Genomic DNA, 23,180 nt, shown 5'->3' on the forward strand with positions numbered 1-23,180 from the left:
CCTAACTCCACTCTTGTAAGAAAATCAAAAACCCTGTCCACATGGCTCCTCATATAACAGGACAAAATAACAGTATGGGAACTCCCAACAGACTTGGTATAGCATACTGTTTCCAAACAGGATTTTTATTTGATGCAAGAAAGAGAAAAGGTGAGAGGTAGACAGACTCTCTTGCCCTAACAAAGTAGGATGCAGGGCAAAAAGATTTGAGAAACAATGTTTACTAGGGGCATTTGTACCAGAGCAATTTAGACTTTGATTTCTAAAAAAATTATAAAAATATTTACTGAACATCTACTGTATCTAGGGAACCTAATATTGCTTGTTATGTGTTTAATATTTTCATGCACTGTTAAAATAAAACAAAAACACCAAAAACCATCGTCTCTCAATAAAAATGAAGGCAAGACAACCATAAACATATACAAAAAGCTTTGGGCAAGAAAATTCCTCCTCAAGTCACAAAATTCTAGACTGGCTTTTAGGTTACAGTGTCATAAATTTACATTTTAAAGTACTATGCATAATTTTATATCATGTAATCACTGTTTAAACAAAACTCTTTAATTGTACAACGAGAGCACATTTTACATATTAAGGTTTTAGAAAAGAGATGTTAAAAGAAATTTTCCCAATGACTTTTATAATTATAAAGAAGCATTTCCAAAGGAAAAATGTATAAACAAACTCTTAATGCAAAAAATACTACATTGCAATATATTGTATTGGGGTCACTATGAAAAAATAGGAAAAGCTATCTAGAAAACATTCAGGGGATTTTTGCATTTCAGTTTTCCCGACAGGGAAACTATATTATGCCTAGTAAACAAGAGCCTATTAGGCTTTTTAATAGGGCCTAATGAACATACTTTACTTACCCTTGTTGTTCCCTGAAGATCACTGTGGTAAAATTCTCTTAACCAATCCCTACTAACCTGACTCACCAGAATAACTAAACATCTTTGTCCTTGTCCCTCTAATACATACCGATCTGCCTAAAGCTTCTCCAATGCTCAGCTTACAGGTTCCTCATGCACCACTGGAGTTGCTGGTCACCATGAGTCAACTATGTTTATCCCTTAATCTGTTTATGCCAGTTATGCTTGTTATAGTATTTATATATAATAAAATTGCATGAAAACTATTGAAAACTATTGAAATTTTAACATTCTAGAGTTGAGGCCTATAAAGCTAAGTTTAATCCTTTGGAAAACATGAAAAAATATTTTTCATTTTTAAAAATTATTGTTAATTAGGTAAGTGCAAGAAAACTGTAGAAGATTGTGGGGAAACTCCATAAAAATCTAGAAGAATTCTGCACTCCCAAATGCTTCATAAGATCTACGTTCTCTGCCTATTTCAAAGAAACTCATAAGGAAATTACTGGTGAGGTTTGTGCACAAGATAACACAGAACTTTAATTCAGGGACCAAAACTCCAAGAAAAAGCCTTTAAACAACTTTTTTCAATGAACTACCATTCCCAAATATATTTGATAAGAAGGCTTTTATGGTTCTCACACACAAAAAAAAGGTAATGTAAAAAAAGGTAGAATTTTCTCATTTGCTTTGAACAAAGGTATGGTGCTTTTGGGAATTAATGTGGTCAAACATTGAGGAGCTCAACAAAAAAGTCACTGCCATGTAGCTTTCAGTGATCTATCAGTATTAACTGCCTGCTACAAAGATTCTAGTTGTTTGCAAACAAAGCTATTCTCTTCAAAGGGACTTTGGGGTCTGCTAGCAATTAGAATAACCATTTAAAGCCTCCTGTGCCTGGAGTTTTCACATCTATAAAACAAGCAGACTGGACTGGACCTTTATGATCCTTTCACACTCTAAATACTGTTCCATGGTGGTTAAGTTCATGTGTCAATTTGGCTAGGTTGTGGTGTCCAGTTATTTGGCCAAGCATGCACTGGTCTGAGTGTTATTGTGAGGATCTGTTGTAAATTCTTTGAATGAAATTGCTTGTGTCATTAATTTTTACATTTCAGTTTGCTGTCTTAAGGAGGATATACATATTTCAAGGATGAACATTTTTAAAAGCAAAATAACAAAGAAAACCAAAATGGGGGAAAGAAAATGCACTGAGGCTCAAGGAAAAAGTTCAAATTTTGGCTGAAAGTTTCAGAATACTCTCTGTCTCCATTTCTGGATGTTTTGTTCTTTCTTAACATTTCATAGAAAGTACAGGTTATGTGCTAAGTAACTTCCACAAACAAGAATACTTAGCTGTTTCCCCACATGGTGAAGATATTTAAAAAGTTGGAATATTAATGTGAAAATGAATAATTTGTCTCAGAAATTCCATTTCCAGGTTTCTGTCCTAGAAATAGTCTCGAACATTTCCCTAAGGAAAGGTCTATGAGGAGACTCATTCAACATTATTTCTAATAGTCAAACAATGAAAAAATGTTGATCAGTAGAGGAATAATAAGTAAAATATGGTATACTTATAATATATAATACTATATAGCAAATAAAATAAAAAACTTAATATTTAATAGGGGTGTGGGGAATGGGTTATATGGGAACCTCTTATGTTTTTTAATGTAACATTCTTTGTGATCTATTACCTTTAACAAAAAAAGTGTTAAAAAAATTCCATAAATATTAAGTTATGTGGTTCTTTGAATAAAGATTTTTCTTCATGGAAAAAGAAAACTTAATATTTAATAGATGGCCCATGAAAACATAATTTTGAGTGAAAAAAGCAGACTGCAGAAAAATATGTACAGTGCGATACAATTTTGTGCATTAACAACTCTAAAACAAAACTATAAAGTCATAACGTACGTGTATATATGTGTGTTTGTGCAGGTACATACATGTGTAATATACACATTATTTTTATATTAAGAAATTCTAATAAGTATGCTAAAATATCATCATTAATGACTGTTGTTTTCAGATGCATTTTAATTTAAGCTCCATGTTCCTAAATGGAAAAGACCATGCTGTTACTATCACAAAGGCTTTGGGCAGCACCATGGACAGGACCACGAAATGCCCTCACAAAGCAACTGGTGTTCTGATGGTTTCATTCAGGAGCAAAGAAGGGGGAGAAGGTTATGAATGCTTCCTTATTTTATATCTAATAGCAATTTAATATCAAAAGACTAATAAAAAAGATATTTTTATAAGTGTTGTGGGTTGAACTGTATTCCCCAAAAGATATGTGTATTTGGAAATTTCCAGATTTAATTATTTAAGATGAGGTCATTCTGGATTAGGGTGGACCCTAATTCAATATGGTTGGTTCCTTATAAGAGGAGGGAAATTTGGAAACAGAGACAGAGACACACAGAGAGAAGATGGCCAAGTGAAGTGGAGTCAGAGGTTGGTGTTAGATTGTCACAAGAAAAGCAATGCTTGGGGACACTAGAAGCTAGAAGTGGTAAGGAAGGATCCTTCTCTAGAGTCTTTGGACAGAGTATGGCCCTGCCAATACTTTGATTTCAGACTTCTGACTTTCAGAACTGTGAGAGAATAAATTTCTATGATTTTAAGTCACATGGTTTATGGTATTTGTTATGGAAACCCTATGAAACTAACAAAATAAAGCAAAAAACAATTGATAACCAATTCTTTCAATAAACCTAAGAATATGTTTAAGCATTATCATGATAAGTATACTACAATGGCCAAAAACACGTGCTAATTGATCATCTATCTGTTAATATTAATACTTAAAATGTGATATTGCCAGATGGAGAGAAGATAGATTAAATGATTCTTCCAGAAGATTCCTTCAGACTAAATCACTGACTTGACTAAAAAGTCTCACCTACAGACAGAACTCCAGTTCCAAAATCACTGAATTAGTACTCCCGCTTCTATCCTATCTTTTCCTACATCTCTACTTACACTGAACCAGCTTTCTACCTTATGGCCACATCATCCACATCATGCAGGCCCCTAAATGTTTCCTTGCATTAAGCCTTACTCTCACTTGACCAGCTTCACAATTTTGTCCAGTATGTCTATTTGATTCACATCTTTAAAGAAATGACTTTAAAATCAAGATAAATGTTTCTGGTAGAAGAAAATGCCCTTATAGCATAACTTAAGCCACAAAAGTGTTTCTCACCCATCAAGATTTAAAACCTTGGATTTCCAAACTTTTTCACAACAGAAAATATCTACATTAAAGTTAAATTTAAGTACACTCTTTTAACCCTATATTTAGAAAAATTAATTTAAGGAGAGTAAAAAATCTAAACTACAAATAAACCCATTTTCTCATTGGTTTTTACCAAGTGTTTGTTTTTATCCCTGCTAAAATTTGCAAATAGGGAACCCAGGCTGCATGCCCTGACCTACCTGACTTTAGTGTTAAACTCCTCCACTGTTGGGCTTCTCACAAAGCTTCAGAGGAGGAAGTTATAATTAAGGGAACTGTGTATGACAGTGTTTCCCAAAATGTAACTGGTGGTAAGAACCATGTAAGGGTAATTATTAAAACCATATTCATGAATCAGACTCCCTAAGGAGGGAATCTGGGAATATTTTTCTTTTTTTAAAAAAAAAAAAAAGGTTCATCAGGTGACTCAGGCAAGTTTGGAAAACATCAATTATGCAATCCTCTCCACTATTACCCATACCTAAATCAATTTCCTTTATTTTCACCTCTAATCAAGAATTATCCCTCATTCTACTTCCACAAAGAAAAAAAAGAGCTTACAAAAGATATCCCCAATGTTTAACATTTCCTCTCACTCAGAAAAAAATACATAAGTTGCCATGCTCCTAAGTGAGGAGGACAAGGTTCTCTCCTGTGATGCTACCAGCTTCAGTTCCCAGGCATCTCGAACACAAGCCAGGCTAGAAGTGTATTTCTGGCAACTACTTTAAATATTTGACTTTTTTTTTTAAAGATTTATTTATTTATTTATTTATTTCTCTCCCCCCGCCCCCGATCCCAGTTCTCTGTTCTCTGTCCGCTTCTGTTGTTGTCAGCAGCACGGGAATCCGTGTTTATTTTTGTTGCGTCATCTTGCTGTGTCAGCTCTCCGTGTGTGCGGCACAATTCCTGGGCAGGCTGCACTTCCTTTCGCACTGGGCGGCTCTCCCTACGGGGTGCACTCCTTGTGCGTGGGGCTCCCCTACGCGGAGGACACCCCTGTGTAGCACGGCACTCTTTGAGCACATCAGTACTGCACGTGGGCCAGCTCCACACGGGTCAAGGAGGTCCAGGGTTTGAACCATGGACCTCCCATGTGGTAGATGGACGCCCTAACCGCTGGGCCAAGTCCGCCGCCCTATTAGACTTCTTTTAATCAGTCTGAAGTTACTATAGTTTTAAATATCTTCAAAAGACAACTGAGCAATGGGTCTAGAGGATAATGGTGGCCCCAGGAATTTGAATATCCTCATCCATTCTCCTAGAACTCTACAGAAGCAACAAAGAGGATAAATAACGCCACATACAGTCTACACCTTCAGCATTCCTAGGAGACAGAAAATACCATGAAACTCACATTACTTGAAAGCAGAAAAATAAACACCAAAATTACACAGAGCTCTCACTATGAGAAAAAAAGGAGATGGAAAAGCAAGACACAGACAAAATACAGACAAAATCACTCTCCAAAAAAGAATATCCAACACCAAATATCAAAATACTGAACATAGGTTTGCGACTCAATAGTCTACAACTCCAAACATGGAAAGGACCTGTAAATGAGGACTGGAGGAAAAAATCAAGCAGAAAATACAGAGCCCCTATATAATCCCCTATTATTAACACCTTGCATCAGTATGCTATCTTTGTTATAAATGATAAAATATTATTATAATTGTACTATTAATTATAATCCATAATTTACATTTGGTTTCACTGTGTGTCTTATACAGTCCTATGGTTTTTAGAGGTCTCAATTTTTCTCGGACATGCCAAACAGGTGCTCAGTCACTAAGCTACACCTGTTCCCCCAGTCCTATGTTGTTTTTTTTAAAGATTTATTTTATTATTTATCTACTTCCATCCCCCCTAATCTGCGCTTGGTCTGCTCTCTGCATCTGTTCGTTGTGTTCTCTCTGTATCTGCTTGTCTTCTTTTTAGGAGGCCCTGGGAACTGAACGTGGGACCTCCCATGTTGGAGGGAGGTGCCCAATTACTTGAGCCACCTCCACTCCCTGCTTGTTGTGTCTCTCATTGTGTTTCCTTGTTGCATCATCTCATTGCGTCAGCTTGCTGGACCAGTCCATTGCATCAGTTTTGCTGCCTTGCTTATCTTTTTTAAAAGGCACCAAAAAGTGAACCCAGGACCTCCCATGTGGTAGGCGGTGCCCAATTGCTTGGGCTACATCCGCATCCCCCTATGGTTTTTAAACATTTTTATTCTAGTAACTATTATAACCTAAAATTTCCCCTTTTAACTCCATTGAATATATAATTCAGAGTTGTTAATTGCATTCACAATGTTGTGCTATTGTCACCACCATTTATTATCAAAACTTTTCCATCACCCAAATACATTCTTTACCTATTAAGCACTTTTTTTCTTCTTTTTTTGTAAGCTCCTGGCATCCCAGGAAAACTCGGTCATAACAATAGCTAGATACTAGGTACAAGCATAAGGAGCAGATGTCTCAGAACCTAAACTTCAGCAATAACACATTAAAATGTAAAAATGCCCAGGTTTCAAAAGGTTACAAAACAAAGAAAGAGGAAGTGATGGTACAGACAAAAGAGAAGACTAAAGCATTAGTAACCATCAATGAGAAGGACCAGACCTGGGACATACCAGACAGAGACTTTTTAAAAAATGGTCCTAAAATGCTTAAAGAACTAACAGAAACCCAGAAAATGATGAACACAAAGTGAATATCAATAGAGAAATGAAAATTATGAAAAAGGAACCAAACAGAGTTTGAAGACCAAAGTAAAAGAAATTTAAAATTCCCTAGAGGGGGATTTAACAGCAGATTGGAGCTGGCAGAAGAAAGAAATCAGTAAAATTGAAAATAAGACAATAGAAATCATCCAGAGTGAGAAGCAAAAAGAATAACAAAAAAAAAAGTTAACAAAGCCTGAAAAACCTGTGGGACGCCATCAAGCATGCAGTATATGCATGAAGGGAGTCCCATAAAGAGAAGAAAGAAAGGAAAGGGGTCTAGAAAATAGTCAAAGAAATAATGGCTGGAAGCTTCCCAGATTTAACTGAAGACATGAATATATGCACCCAAGACACTTAAAGAACTCCAACAGGATAATCTCAAATAGACTCACACTGCAACATATTGTAATCAAATTTGTGAATGCCACATATAGAGAATTCTGAAAGTCCAAGAGAGAAGCAATGTGTACAGAAGATTAACTATCAGTTTCTCATCAGAAACCACAGAGGCAAGAAGGCAGTGGGATGGCATAACATGCTGAAAGCAAGGAATTGGATTTGGCTCAACTGAGAGTGTCTGCCTACCATATAGGAGATACAGGCTTTGGTACCCAGGGCCTTCTGGCCTCTGTGGTGAGCTGGCCCATGTGCAGTGCTGCCATGCACAAGGGGTGCCGTGCCACACAGGGGTGTCCCCCGCATAAGGGAGCCCCACATGCAAGGAGTGCGCCCCGCAAGGAGAGCCACTCGGTGCAAAAAAAGAGCAGCCCACCCAGGAGTGGCGCCACACACAGGGTGACCTGATGCAGCAAGATGACACAACAAAAAAAGACAGATTCCCGGTGCCGCTTGACAAGAATGCAAGCAGACACAGAGAGCAGACAATTGGGGCGGGGGGGGACAGGGAGGGGAGGGAAGGGGAGAGAAATAAATAAAAATAAATCTTTAAGGAAAAAAAAAAGAAAATATGCTGAAAGCAAACAATTTCTACCTAAGAGTTTTATATCTGGAAAAACTGTCTTTCAAAAATGAGGGAGAGGGAAGTGGACTTGGCCCAGTATTTAGGGCGTCCATCTACCACATGGGGGGGTCTGCGGTTCAAACCCCGGGCCTCCTTGACCGGTGTGAAGCTGGCCCGCACATGGTGCTGATGCCTGTGGGGGAGTGCCATGCCCACCCCCGCGTAGGGGAGCCCCATGCGCAGAGGGTGCGCCCGTTAAGGACAGCCGCCCAGTGCGAAAGAAAGTGCAGCCTGGCCAGGAATGGTGCCGCATACATGGAGAGCTGACGCAGCAAGATGACGCAAGAGAGAGAGACATGGATTCCCGTGCCGCTGACAACAACAGAAGCAGACAAGAGAGTGCGCAGCGGATGGACACAGAGGACAGACGGCTGGGGCGGGGGTAGGGGGGAGAAGGGGAGAGATATAAATAAATAAATATATTTTTTTAAAATGAGGGAGAGAAAAAGACATTCCAGATAAATGCTGAAGGGAGTTTGTCACCTCTAGACCAGCCCTATAAGAAAAATAAGAGAGTTCTGCAGGTTTAAAGAAAAGGATACTAGACCATCTAATCAACACCACATGAAGGGGAAGATAATATGGCTTAACCAGTTGGGCACTAGCCTACTAGATGAGAGGTCCTGAGTTTGGGTCTTGGCACTTCCCAAAGAAGTCGACCAGATGCTGCACCCACTGCAATGAGCAGATGCCTAAATGAGCAGATGCCACAAGCTAGCAGACGCCGCAGCCCATGAAGAGTGGATGTGGTTTGGGCCATTGGGTACTTGCCTCCCATGTGGGAGGTCCTGGGTTCAGTTTCTGGTGCCTCCTGGAGAAGGCAAGCAAACAATGAGCAGACAGATGAGAGAATCATCTGGGGAAGGGGGTCATAAATTTAAAAATAATAATAATAAAGTAAATTAATCTTTTAAAAAACCACATGAAGAAATAAAGATTTTCAGTGAGGGTAATGACATAAGTAAATATAAATGCTAGTACTATTTTATTTTTTGTTTCTAAGTCCAGTATTTACTTCCTATAGAATCTAAAAGGCAAATGCATAAAATGGAATGATAAATCAGGGATTTTGGACTTACAATGTATAAACATATAATTTGCTCCTAGAACTACCCCTCTATTCTCCCACCATTATGTAGTTCTTTGCATATACTGTTAAAATTAAATCAGTAGCTAAACAAATGAAATTGTTATAGATTTAGGATGCTAAATTCAAGCCCCATGGTAACTACAAAAAAAATATCAGAATAAACAAGGTCATAGTGACAGAACTAGAGTATAAGTTGCCAAGGGTAGAGAGCTGGGGAAATGGGAAATTAATGCATACCAGGATTTCTGTTTGGAGAGAGGGAACATTTTTAATAATGGAAGGTGATGAAGGTACCACAATATTGCAAGTGTGATTAATCTCAATTAAATGGTAAGTTTGGGAGTGGATGAGATGGGAAAATTTATAGTGTATATATGGGCCCACAAAAAAAAAAAAGTAAAGAAAAGAAAGAAAAACTAAAGAGACAATAACAACTAAATGCAATACATGATCATGGATGGGCTCTAGCAAAGGAGGCGAAAAGTTTCAAAGGGATATTATTGCGACATATGAAAAAAGTGAAATAAAGACTGTAAGTTTTATATCAAGGTTAAATTGCTTGAACTTGATAAATATACCTAAGGTGGTTACATAAGTGAAAATCTTTCTTCTTAGAAAACGTACGTGCCAATATTAAGTATTTAAAGAACATGATGTATTCACTCCATAATCATGTGTTCAGGAAATGGACTGATAGATAGATCAGTGAATAAACAGAACGATATGGCAAATATGGAAAAGGTTAAGATTGATGGATCTGGGTATCTGGGAAAGTTGAGAATTATTTGTTGGGGGTTTGAATTATTTTTATAACTCTCCCTTGATTTTTGTATGTTTCACAATTTAAAGTTAAAAAATTAGTAAGGAACATTGAAGAAAGACAGGCAAACAACCAATATAATAAAAATGAGGTTAAAAAAAAAAAGATCAGAGAGAAAATGGTTTAAATGGAAGACAAAGCAAGTCCAACATACATAAAATTGGAACCCCTGAAGATTAAAAGCAAAGCAACTAGACCAGAGTTAACATTTAAAACCATAATCTAAGAGAATTTTCTGGAAATAAAAGAAAATTTAATAATGAAAGGACCCATTGTATACCTGAGAAAACTGACTTAGAATGATCAATTCCAAGAAATATCTTAATAAGGAAATTAGACTTTAAAGACAGAAAAATCCTCAGGACCTTTAAGCAGAAAAATCAAATGACTTATAAAACATAAAATTAGACTGGTATCAGACTTCTCAAGAGCATCATACAAAGCAAGGCAATTGTGAAGCAATATTTTCTAGAAATTCAAGGAAAGAAAACATAACTCAAGAATTTTATATCCAGCCAATGGTACTTCAAACATCAAAAGTAGTCTGACTATGTGAGAACTAAGAGGATACTGTACATATATATACTTCCTGGAAGAAGCTACTAGAATATAAGTTTCATCCAACCAAGAGAAAATTGGCAAAATACACTGCTGGTGAGAAGGCAAAATGGCACTGCCATTCTGGAAAACTGTTTGGCAATTTCTTATACAATTATACTATATGACCCAGTAATTCCACTCCTAGGTATTAAAAAAATAAAATAAAAGCTTATGTTCTCTCTCTCACACACACACACACACACACTCCTATTTAACATCTCTTGAGTGAATGGGTACATAAAACAAAAACACAGCATTTCTGAAAAATAAAGATATTGAAAACACTGTATACTGTAATCTATTGAATACATTCAGACACATTTAATGCAGTGGCGGAGAGTCCTAAACACTAATATCAATAAAAATGAAAATATGAAAATCCTAACTCAAAAAGCTAGAAAAACAACATACACCAAAAGAAGGCAGAGGAAGGAAATTTTAAAATATAAAAGCAAAAATCAATGAAGTAGAGAACAGAAACATTTAGATCAAATTAATAAATCAAAATTCTAATTCTTTGCACAAAAATCAACAAAACCACCAGGTACTTTTAATAAAGCAAAAAAGGGGGAGAAAACACAAATACAGAAAATAAGAAAAGACAAGGGAAAATAACTAATGATATAGAGGAAATTTTTAAAAATCACAAGACTAGTTTCCATACCTCTGTGCAAAATAAATCTGAAAACCTAGATGAAATAGATAATCTCTTAAGATAATAGACTCTTCAACTGACACCCCAACCCCAAACATAGAAAGTTAAAACAGACCAGTTTCATAGAAGAAAAAGAATATTACCAGAGAACTAACACAAGTACATGCACTATACACATACCCAGCCCATATTGTTTCACAGGGGAATTCTACCAAACCTTTAGAGACCAGAGAGTCCCAATGCTACACGAATTGTTTAATGGCATAGAAAATGGAAGAAAGCTTCCAAATTTTCTTTTTTTTTTCCTTAGGAGGTACCAGATATCAAACCCAGGACCTTGTACATAGGAAGCAGGCATTCCACCCTTGAGCTACACCTGCTCCCTCAAATCCTTTTTATGAAGAAGGTATAACATTAATACCAAGACCTGACTGAGAGCATAAGCAAAAAAGAAAATTGCAGACAATATCATTTATGAATATTGATGCAAAAATCCTAAATAAAATACCAGCAAGCTAACTCAACACTACATTAAGAATATGGAAGCCCGGATGATTTCAATTGTCTTATCCAAATATTTATATATGTGTATGGTATCTTTGCTCTGTCCACTGAAAAAGCCTAGAAGTAATAACAGTTTAATAGCAATGAGCATATTTAGCAGCCAGAACTTGGTTTGATATAGAATGATATACACCATTCTATATCAAAAGGAACCATGCTTCCTTGGAAAAATGGCTTATCTGGAGACTAGGGCAGGAAAAGTATACAACGAACTAGTAACATCTTGTGCCACAAAGAAAGAAAATTACTCAAAAAAGACAGGAACATGTCAAAAAGACAAAGGAGCCAGTGTGAAGAAGCCTGTATTCAGCAAATCAGGGACAATCTGAACATCAAAATGAATAAGGAAAATGATATTATAGATTATAAACCCACTGAATAAAACAGGAATCCATGATGGGAAGATGTGGCTCAAGCAATTGGGCTCCTGCCTACCATATAGGAGGTCCAGGGTTCGATTCCCAGGGCCTCCTGGTGAAGGCAAGCTGGCCTGTACGGTGAGCTGGCCCGTGAGGGAGTGCTGGCCCACATGGAGAGGTGGTGCAGCAAGATGATGCAAGAAAAGAGATACTGAGGAGAGACAATAAGAGATGCAGCAGACCAAGGAGCTGAGGTGACACAAGAGACTGAGCACCTCTCTCCCACTCCAGAAGGTCCCAGGATCAATTTCTGGTGCTGCCTAAAGAGAAGACAAGCAGACACAGAAGAACACACAGTGAATCGACACAGAGAGCAGAGAGCGAGCGCAAAACAATGAGGTGAGGAGAAATAAATAAATCTTAAAAAAAAAAAAAAAAAGGAATCTATGAGTCCATACTGATAGTAAGTAGGTTAATAAATGAACACATAAATGGAAAGGAAGAAGGGCTTTTCTAAGTGTGAGGAAAAAGGGCTTTTCCTTAGTATGCAGACTGATAAATGTGGAAGGAGTACTACAGTTGGAAAGTCATACCTCTGCAACCATATTAAAGAAAGGACTGAGCAAGAATCATCAATGGCTGCTAAGTCTAAGGCAGAAAGCCTGATCTGGAACAGGATACTTAGACATGGTATTAAAGAGTCTCTCCACAGAGTGCTTATTACTTGCAAGGGGAAAAATACTAACTACATGGAAGAGAAATGTGTTAATTTCTTCACTGTGTGGCCAAAATTATCATCACCAATGACAATAAACAAACACTGTATCTTTGGATGTGATATTCTGAGAAGGACACACATTTCTTGTGTAATATTCTGCCTGGGATGAATAACCCAGATCTAACCATGAGGAAACATCAGACACACTTAAATTGGAGAATATTCTATAAATGTATTCTTCAAAAATGTCAAAGTCATGAAAGAAAAATACTGAAGAACAATTTCAGATTAGAGAAATGTCAGCTAAGCACACTACATGATCTTAAACTGGATTCTACACTGAAAGGGAAAAGATGCTATAGAGGAGATGATTGGGGCATTTAAGACAATTGGAAAGAAAGAGTAAGACAGACAGAATGATAAAGTAAATAGAGAAAGGATGATAAAGTAAATATGACGTTCGGTGAATCTGGATAAAGGCAATATATAAACATTCTCTGCAACCTTTCTGCAAATATGAATTTATTTATTTTAAATAAGAAAGCAGAAAATGAATAGGCTTAATTACACTTACATTTTCTTTTCTTCCTCTATTATACCCATGAAGTTGACATGAAATTATCTGATTAAAGAAGATTCATACTCCATTTTTTTCAACTTTGCCATTCAGTCTAAAGAAAATGCCAGTTTTCTACTATAAGTTCTTTGGCTTATAATCAATTCATAAATAGCTTAGTCTTTTTTTCCCCTGAAGTCATCAATTGTTTTCCTTAATCTTATCTAATAAATTACGAAGGCTTCATAACACACTTCACTTAGAAAATTACACCACATGTTTAAGTACTGCCACTCTTTCTTCTCTTCCTCCACATAAAATATCCCTTTTACAAATCTGACTTATCTTTCCAGTCAAACACAAAGAAGAAAATATATCTCAGTATACAACAAAATGGAATCACCAAATAATACCAATTATTCCTCTTCAATAAAACTTAGACTCCTTTAAAAAAAATCTGTAGCTATAATTTCTACAAAGTCCTATTCAATATAATCCTAGACAAGTCAAATAACCTCCAAATAACCCTTTACTTCTTCCCACTCATTATATTCCATATTGAATTGTTTTCTAAATGGAGGCTCTTGGTAGGCACATTCAGAAATCGTTAGGAGCTCGCAACCACCTTTGTGTAAAATCCTATTTTCACTATGTAGGTCTTCCACTAACTGCATACTCTGCTCTCATCACTTAATACAATCCATTCAGCTTTTTCCTTTCAGTGAGGCAAACACACTTCCTGAGCAACACCTATAATTTGTTTGCTCCCATCTCTATGTCCTTTTTTTAAAAAAAGATTTATTTATTATTTCCCCTCCCTCCCTCCATTGTCTGCTCTCTGTGTCTATTCATTGTGTGTTCTTCTGTGTCTGCTTGTATTCTCACTAGGCAGCTCTGAGAACCAATCCTGGGACCTTCTGGAGTGGGAGAGAGGTAATCATTCTCTTGCGCCACCTCAGCTCCCGGTTCTGCTACATCTCTTATTGTGTCTCTCCTCTGTGTCTCTTTTCGTTGCATCATTTTGCTGCATCAGGGTGGCACTCGTGCATAGGCTGGCACTCTGTGTGGGCCAGCTCACTGCATAGGCCAGCTTTGCCTTCACCAGGAAGCTCTGCGCATCAAACCCTGGACCTTCTATATTGTAGACGGGAGCCCAACTGCTTGAGCCACATCTGCTTCCCTCTCTCTATGCCTTTTATTTATAATATTCCACACCTTAAAAGCCTTTCTCCTTCTCTGTTTTTTTTTTTATCCCTCCCCCCTATTGTGGCTTGCTTGCTGTCTGCTCTCTGTGTCCATTTCTTGTGCATTCTTCTGTGTGTCTGTATTTATTTTTATTTATTCCGCCCCCCGTGGCTTGCTTGTTGTTTGCTCTCTGTGTCCATTCATTGCGCGCTCTTCTGCGTTGTTTTTTTTACTTGTCTCCCTTTTTGTTGCGTCATTTTGCTGAGTTGACTGTCTGCGGCACTCGCGGGCCAGTGGCACTTTGTGGTGCTTGTGGGCTGGGTAGATCTCCGCAGCATGTGGGTGAGCCTGTCTTCACAAGGAGGTCTCAGGACGTGAACCCAGGGCCTCCCATATGGTAGACAGGAGTCCAACTGATTGAGCTACAGCCACTTCCCCCTGTAATGTTTTTGCCCTACTTTATACTCATGCTTAATACTCTAGTATCTTAGAAAGACTTCTCTGGCTAATTTTCCAGTCTCCAATTAATTCAGTCACTCTTGCTCTATTCTCAGCACTTTATACAAAGCTTCTAATGGTAATATCTGTGCACCTATTTTCCTTACACATCTTCTGTGACTTATAAATATGCAGAAATTCCCCCATTAGATAGTAATTTCCAGGCAGAGAGATAGGTACATAAAGACATAGGGATATAGATACTGTAACTATTCCCTTTCTGTTCTTATACATCTAACCAGTAATCTGAATAGAATGAATATTTAATGGCCTGAGAGTCAATAAAAGAAAATTGTACAGATCTCAGTAACTGTGTGAAAATCATAAAGAAAATCTTCCTCAGGTAGCAAAAAATGTACCTACCTTCTATTTCCTGCCCAATAGAAAGTCCAGCCCATTTTCGCTGAAAAAATAAGACATTTAAAATTAAATCAGAATTAGAAAAATGAGGAAAAAGAGAAATTTCTGTGAATTTTAGAAACACATTCAAAGACCAAAACATGGTATGCTATACTCTAACTTTGAACACCTGTTCCCAACACACATAAAGCTGGTCTTTTTGCAGTAGAGCCAGGACTACTTAGCAGGAGGCTCCTTTGCACAATATAATATTTCTTGCTGTATCAGATAATATTTCAGTGCTGACTATACTGTGGTTAATTTTACTGATTGATACAGTATCACAAAAAGAAAGACATGCAATTCAAGAAAACCAAATTAAAACTTGTGACAATCTATACTGAAACCCAGGCAAGTGTTCCAGTCCTTAGATGGTCATGACTACTGTTGTATACTAGTCAAAGGATTTTCAGGCAGTTGCAACCAAAATTTAGCCTTTCCCCAAGTCCTGACTGGTTACAATGGTAAGAACGTACAGAGGCAGGGCAGACTGTGTTTACGCAGGATTTCAGGACTATCTGGGTATGAATTCAAAATTAGTAATTATTGATAACACTTGAAAGAACAGTGGGAAAAACATTTTTTGGCTGAAAATCAAAATTTCTTACTCATCTGAACATTGTAGATCTTTGTTGTACACAGTTTAGAAGATGCTGTATTATATATACATGTGCAACAACAAATTCTCTCCCTTCTAGCTTTCTTACTCCAGGTCACTTCTCCCCCGCTTCTGTTCTTCAACCCTAAAGGACTTCTTTCCTAATATTCCATCCCACTTTTTGCCAGTCTGAAATTTAGCACCATGTTGGTTAAAACAGACTTGGGGTCTATACTTCAATCCATAGGACAGCCTCCAGAGATGATCATAATAGTACCTACCTCATAGGGTTGTTAGGAGAATTAAATTAGTTAATAAGCAGAAGAGATTGAAATAGTGCATGTCATATGGTAAATTTTGGAAAATTTTTTTCTTTTTTTAAACAAGCAGAAACGAGGAGGAATGGCTATACTTCAAGCTACTTCTGGACACTAGAATCCCAAATAAGCTTTGTAACACTTGGGGGAATCCTGGAATATGATCATCCAAAACCTTTAATCTATAGAAACAAATGTGAAAAGTAGTCCTGCTAATGGAAAGGCATCCAAACATCCAACAGAGAAAAAAGAAAAAAAGTGAGCAAAGACTGCCCACAATTTTTGAGGGCTTCAAGCGATCTTCAATAGTTCCCAAATTTTATCTCTTTCCCTAAACTTCCAAGAGTAAATCACTACTTATATGCATACCAGAAAGAGGTAGGGATTACCTTTACAGTGCTTAGTATTGTGGGATCAGCAGTATAAAAATGATGATAAAAGAAAAAGGAATATATCTAATATTTGTGGCACTTCTGTATCATATATCTGGGACACTGCTAGGTAATTTTCCCTCCACAGAATCCACCAATAGTTATAACTGTAATCATAACACTTCCAGTCATCAGGACCATAGCAAATTACGTTGAAATCTGAAATGACAACTATTCTAACCATATTATTTAGTCTGACATATTACATTTTAAAATCATTATCATTATATGTCAACTTTACAAATAAAATATTATTTTTATATCTTTTTTATTATCCTGTAAGTTAACATTACAATATCTTAATACTTTATCTGGCAGCTGACTGATGATATTACTGCAGAATTTTTAAAAATTAGGAAAAAAATCAAGATAATAACAGGCAAACATAGTAAAAATTAGCAATTAAGCACATATCTTTAAATTCCTTATATAATACCAGGAAGTAGTTCTCCAGTATGAATCACTACAGTTAGAGGGTGATGTGTGCTTTAAATGAATTGAATCTCCTACCACTTTCAAGAACAGAAGAAGATAATAAGTTACCTGGGGTAAGCTGAATGCAATGCTTCCTGGAACCACTGATGGATGGGTCCGCAATGTAAATGTGTACCTGTGGTTAGGAGAGGTCCTCACTATCACATGCCTAAAAGACAGAAACATAGTGTATACTCCATGTCAAAGGAAATGAACATAATTTCCAATTGTGTCCATTTCCAACAACTGATGCTTGATGAGTACCAGGTGGAAAAATGGTATTATACAAAAGACTTGAAGGAATAGAACCACAAATTTAGTTTCCAAAAACTGACAGCAACTTAAAATATTTTTCAGGATATAAGAAGTGTCTTGGGCCAAACACCCATCAGGTAGAATCTGGCCAGATTCAACAAAGTATGCACCATCCAAAGCATCCAGTTACATAAAATTGAAGTGATTTAGAGTCCTTGATATTGAGTAAAAACTAGATGGTTTTCCTCTCCTGAAAATTATTTCACACCCAATAAAATAAGGAGAGAAGGATCAAAGACAGAAGGGCCAGGATATAGCAGTGAAAAAAATTAGTTTTTAGGACTATTTATTAAATCTCTTTGCAGACTCTTGCAACAGGCTGAAACAATAACAATCTGCAAAATTTAAAAGATTGTTAAAATGAAATATTTTGCACAAAATATATCAGTTTTCTTATAAACATCATACTGTTTCAAAGAATTTTGTTCTAATTCAGAAACAACTTTGTACTGCTCAGAAGTTATCCCTAAATAAATAAAATTTAGCCATCTCATGATTATCTCCTATAAGAAACTAACAAGCACTGTGTGACAGAAGCTTTAAACTCCATTAAGCAACAGCACTATCTTTTTAAATTTTTCTTTTAGAATGCTATAATTTTAAAATATTAATGGTTAATGCTTCTATACATACTATTTTGCCACTATATATAAAACTCTTTTAATATGTAAAGTGTTCATTGTACTCAGAATGAGGTTACATATCTAGATATATAGTGAACATTTTATGTATATTAAAAGATACATAAATTTTCACATTAATTATTTATACTCAGTTTATCTGTGGAAAGTCCTATGTTCAACTTAGCATGATTTGGGATTGAAAACAATGTTAATACAATCATGTAGTATAAGTTCTTATTCTGAAGCTAGAAACCTATGTGATTAACAATTCTAACTCTGTAAAACCTATGTATTTCACAGATAGCTTGGAAAAAAAAAGGCTGAATTACAACCCTGCCTCCTTGTTCCTTATTTTCCCTACTCTGCCTTCTGGCACAGCCCCTTCATCTCCTTAACCTCTCCCAAACTCAAAATCAAATGGATGATACTGAACTTGGTAGAGTGGGTGATGTGAATCAAAGATAAATTACAACGGAAAACGCTTATAATGATTCTACATTTCTTGTGCATCTTCCAGTTGTCAGGTACCTTATGATTACCATAGGAAGAATGATCACAATAGCTAACATTTATTGAGGGCTTATTAATGTGCTAAGCACTGTTGTAAATGCTTTATTTATGTAACTCACTGAATTTTCATAACTACTTTGATTGTCATCATCCCCATTTGACATAAGAGGACACAGAGGCAAAGAGATGATAAATAACTTCACCTAGTTTGCAACTGGTAGCATCAGAATCCACTCTCAAACTACATGACTCCAAAGCCAAATATCTAATGACTATGCTATATATGATATATAACCAGTATATATTTTTTAAAAACATATGTTTATCAAAGTTTGACAAAGTAAATGATAAACATAACTCTCAACTCATCTCCTCCATTTTACAACTTACGAACAGGAATAAAAAAAGTATTCTCAAAAGTCAACTAAAAAATAAGGACTCTCCAGAAGTTTTTAAATACCAATTAGCAGGTTAAAAGAAAAAGGCAGATACTTACTGTCCAGACTGGAAATCCTTTTCGTTTACAACTGCACAGTTGGTTAAAGATAATTCATCTGTAGGACAGCGTGCAGCTTGCATACTCTATGAGAATGATTACAAAAGTAAAATTATGTTTTATTACCTTAAAGATATTTTATTCCCCTCCTGTCCTCTATTCCTCATGCCCACAAATGGTGTAAAATGCTATAGTAAATTTCTATTGTTTTTGACTTCCAGCATCCCTTCGTCTGTTGTGGTAAAAGCAATCCCTTCCTTTGGGAAACTGCTCCTTCCCCATTCCATGTGATTTCGTGGAGCTGCGAATCACAAATACTCAAATTCCACCCATGGGTGGAAGAATTGCACTCTTCCTTGCCAACCCACCCCATGAAGAAAGACCTTCTACTTTCAAGGAGAGCAAAACTATCACAGAGAAAGCAAAGGTGACAGAGAGACAGATGGACTAAATAGACACCTTGAAACAGACACCTGACAACAAAGTTAAAGACCTTGGCACCAGTCCTGGAAGTTGTTTATGTGCCAATAAATTCTCTTTTGTGTTCAAGCTTACTTGAGTTGACTTTCCATCTCTTGCAAAACTAAGACAAATGTAATGAAAGAAATTCGATAACCCTTCCATCATTTTCTGGTGTTTCCTAGTGAGTGAGATAAACACCCACAGTCACAGTCTGTTTTTGACTAAAGTGCTCATTCTTCAAACCTCAAGCCAAAACTGGTGCTTCTTAAATTTGTCTCCCAAGTATGAATTTATAGGTGAAAAATAAATTACTTTTTTATTTCGCTTTCATTTAACATAAGCTAGTTTCAATATATTTATCCCAATGGTATCCCAAGGGAGATGTGTGCTTCCAAAAGGTTTTGGAAGGTAAATCTTTTGAGGTATAGGAAGAAAATACTAGCTCTTCTACTTACATTCATTTTACATCCATTTCTGTTAAAAATTAACCTTACCCTAAGTGTATACTGTGCCTTAAACTATAACATAAGGACATTAACAAAGTCATAATAATCTGCCAGGCCTTTCAAAACTAAGTATCGACAGCAAGAGAAAAACCCCTACAATTTTTCCACCTATGTTTAAAGTTACATGCAATACAGCACTTCAGAAAACTGTATTAAAGCTAGTAAGTGTAGAAACTTCTATGGTTCCCTAAGAGAAAGCACAAGAAGCCACAGACCATAATAAAATGGCTGAAATGACACATGAAAACAATCTGATAACAAACTAAAATGTATCCTTTTATTGGTAAATACATGGCAAAAGCTCTTAAGAAACCCTATACAGCTGAAAATACTGAGACAAATTATAGAGTATGGTAAGTTTGCTCTACAGCGGGATCAAAATATGGATGTTTCTTTCATCTTAGGGTGTATTTGCTGAGTAATAATGAAGTATACCAAGTACTACATTTTTGTGAGCTACTAAAGGAAAGATATACTGAAAAGGATATAGTCTCAATTATATATAAAACAATATGCTTTAAAGGAAAAGTGTGAAGTATAACCACTGATGAAATGGCTGCTTTCATTGGAATAAAGCAGAGAATTCCAGAAGAGTTACAAAGAAAGCACGTTATATGAAAGCCACTCACTTCTTCATTATAGGTAAAGTATTACTGCAAATAAATTGGAGTCAAAGGGGTGCACAAAATGCCTCAGGATGTTTCTGAGGTTAGTTTTATCAAAACAAGAACTTTACAACATTGTGGAATCTTTCCTACACTCTATAAAGAGATAGGAAGTAGCCACAAAAATCTTTTTTAACCACACATGGAGTCACTGGTTAATACAAGCAAAGTACATAAAATATTTGTTAAAACATAGATGAGTTACCCAATTCTTGTTTATAAATACACTAGTGTTCAAAATTTGCTAAATATTTTCATGATGAGAAAAGGTTGTAAGTAATATGCTACTAAGAAGATATTAAAAAAGAAAACATTTCTCTCTCCCCTATAAGATAAAAAGGTTTTAACATGTTAGAAACTGCTTTTCTAGAGTAAAAACAAAAATAAAGGAACACCTTATTGTAATGATGACAGCATTTCAAAAATGGTTATTTGGAAACATTTCCATTGCTAAGTGATTTTACTATTGAAAGCAATGTATGTTACCTAAAAAAAAAAAAACAAAAAAAAAAACATACAAAACCGAAAAAACTCTCGTATCTGCAGATTTTAAAAAGAAACAGAATTTTCCAACCATTTAAAAAAATCATCCAGATGCAGGACTTTGAGTGTGTTTTGAACCTTTTTATTTGCATTACAAAAAGGAATACATTCTCATTAGTCTGGAGGAATAAAAAACCTGATAAATGGAAATTTTCATTTCAAGGTTATTTAGGAAGTGATATAATTTAACAAAATAATCTAATAGTTCAAAATTTCACCAAACTGATATAACCAAAGTAATTTAAAAAAACCTTACAAAATGCTAAACTAACCTTGTCATTTGTAAACCTGCTTAACTTGCCAAGGAAGTGGTATCCTTCAAAAAAAAAAAAAAAAAATGAAGTCATTTGCCTGGCAAAGTAAAACAGATGCTCTGAGCAAAGGCCTCCTTACTGGAATCTAGAAGCATCTGTGTTTTTATGGTAACCAAGCAGGGTGTCTAATTTTCTCATCAAAGTATAAGTTCCTATAAATAGTAACTATTTAATTACCACAGTAATGCCAAGGGAAAATCCATGATATTTCTAAACTCCAACCTTGTTTTTAGGAAACAAGAAAAGCCAGCAACTCTACCCATGCAGCTATTAAATTAAGAAAATACAAAATTGAAAGGCAGTTTTATATTAGTTGTCTGAGTTACTAGAATATTTAACTGTCTGAAGGCTTTGGAAATGTTTTCATTACAACTACTTCAAATATCAAAAATTAACTCACTGCTACTCAAAAGAATAAAAATTTCAACAACCTTTAATAGAACCCTTAGTGGAAGTAATTGTATCATTACTTATTTGAGAGTCTTTAAAGTACAGAAGAGCTTTGGCTTCTCTTGATAAGAAAAAGGGGGGGGGCAATTTAATCAGGACCCCTTGGGCAACACTGTATACTTTTAGAATTTGAACATATTTTGTCCAAAGGTCCACTTTAAAAATTGGATTATTTAAGTATATGATTTATTGTGTGCCAAAGAATTTAGTGGAACAAAATAAACAATAAGAAAAACAAAGAACGGATTACCTAACTGAAAGCTCTCATTACCAAAAAACTGCCCCCACCCTAACTGCAACACTCATGAATCCACTGGGTCTTCCTCTGTGGTGCTTCATCCCTTGTACCGTACTCTAGAGATTTACAAATTCTCTTCAGGGAAGTGACGTAAGGTCAGAAAACATTAACTTCCTCCTGGCCAGCTCAGCTGACAATTCTCATTCACAAAATAATTTCTCATTAGAGGATGTGAAAAATAACATTCCAGAACTGTGTTATTCAATGAAGTAGCACTATACACATATGGTTATTAAAATGAAATAAAATTAAAAATTTTTTTCTTCAGTTGCGCTCTTCACATTTCAAGTGGCACATGTGACTAGTGGCAATCATTGCAGAAAGTTTCACTGGATAGTGCTGATCTAGAACAAGGCAAGAAAGACCATTAGTAATACATGTTTTCAGAGTCTATGGACTCCTTCTATGCTATAAAGTCCTGTAATAATAATTCTGAAGTCAGGTGGGGCTAGACATAATAGGGCAGAAATAAGTTTAACTTGAATATCCTATAGTAACCTCTTTTTTTTTTTTTTTAAAGATTTATTTTTATTTATTTAATTCCCCTCCCCTCCCCCGGTTGTCTGTTTTCTGTGTCTATTTGCTGCATCTGCTTCTGGTCTCGTCAGCGGCACAGGAAGTGTGGGCGGCGCCATTCCTGGGCAGGCTGCACTTTCTTTCGCGCTGGGCGGCTCTCCTTACGGGGTGCACTCCTTGCTCGTGGGGCTCCCCTACGCGGGGGACACCCCTGGGTGGGGCGGCACTCCTTGCATGCATAAGCACTGCGCATGGGCCAGCTCCACACGGGTCAAGGAGGCCCAGGGTTTGAACCGCGAACCTCCCATGTGGTAGACAGACGCCCTAACCACTGGGCCAAAGTCCGTTTCCCT

The 23,180-nt window shown here is 36.3% G+C and overlaps 1 protein-coding gene across 1 annotated transcript in view; it reads right to left on the reverse strand.

Annotated features, from left to right (window-relative positions):
* NSF (N-ethylmaleimide sensitive factor, vesicle fusing ATPase) overlaps positions 1-23,180 on the reverse strand; it is a 188,182-nt gene that overhangs the window by 121,980 nt on the left and 43,022 nt on the right. The window contains exons 2-4 of the mRNA XM_004480564.2: positions 19,074-19,159; positions 17,199-17,298; positions 15,274-15,313 (exon numbers count right to left, since the gene is read on the reverse strand). Coding sequence (XP_004480621.1) covers positions 15,274-15,313; positions 17,199-17,298; positions 19,074-19,159 — 226 coding nt within the window. The remainder of the gene's footprint in view (positions 1-15,273; positions 15,314-17,198; positions 17,299-19,073; positions 19,160-23,180) is intronic.

The sequence above is a fragment of the Dasypus novemcinctus genome, chromosome 21, assembly GCF_030445035.2.
Source record: "Dasypus novemcinctus isolate mDasNov1 chromosome 21, mDasNov1.1.hap2, whole genome shotgun sequence".
Classification (NCBI taxonomy): Eukaryota; Metazoa; Chordata; class Mammalia; order Cingulata; family Dasypodidae; genus Dasypus; species Dasypus novemcinctus.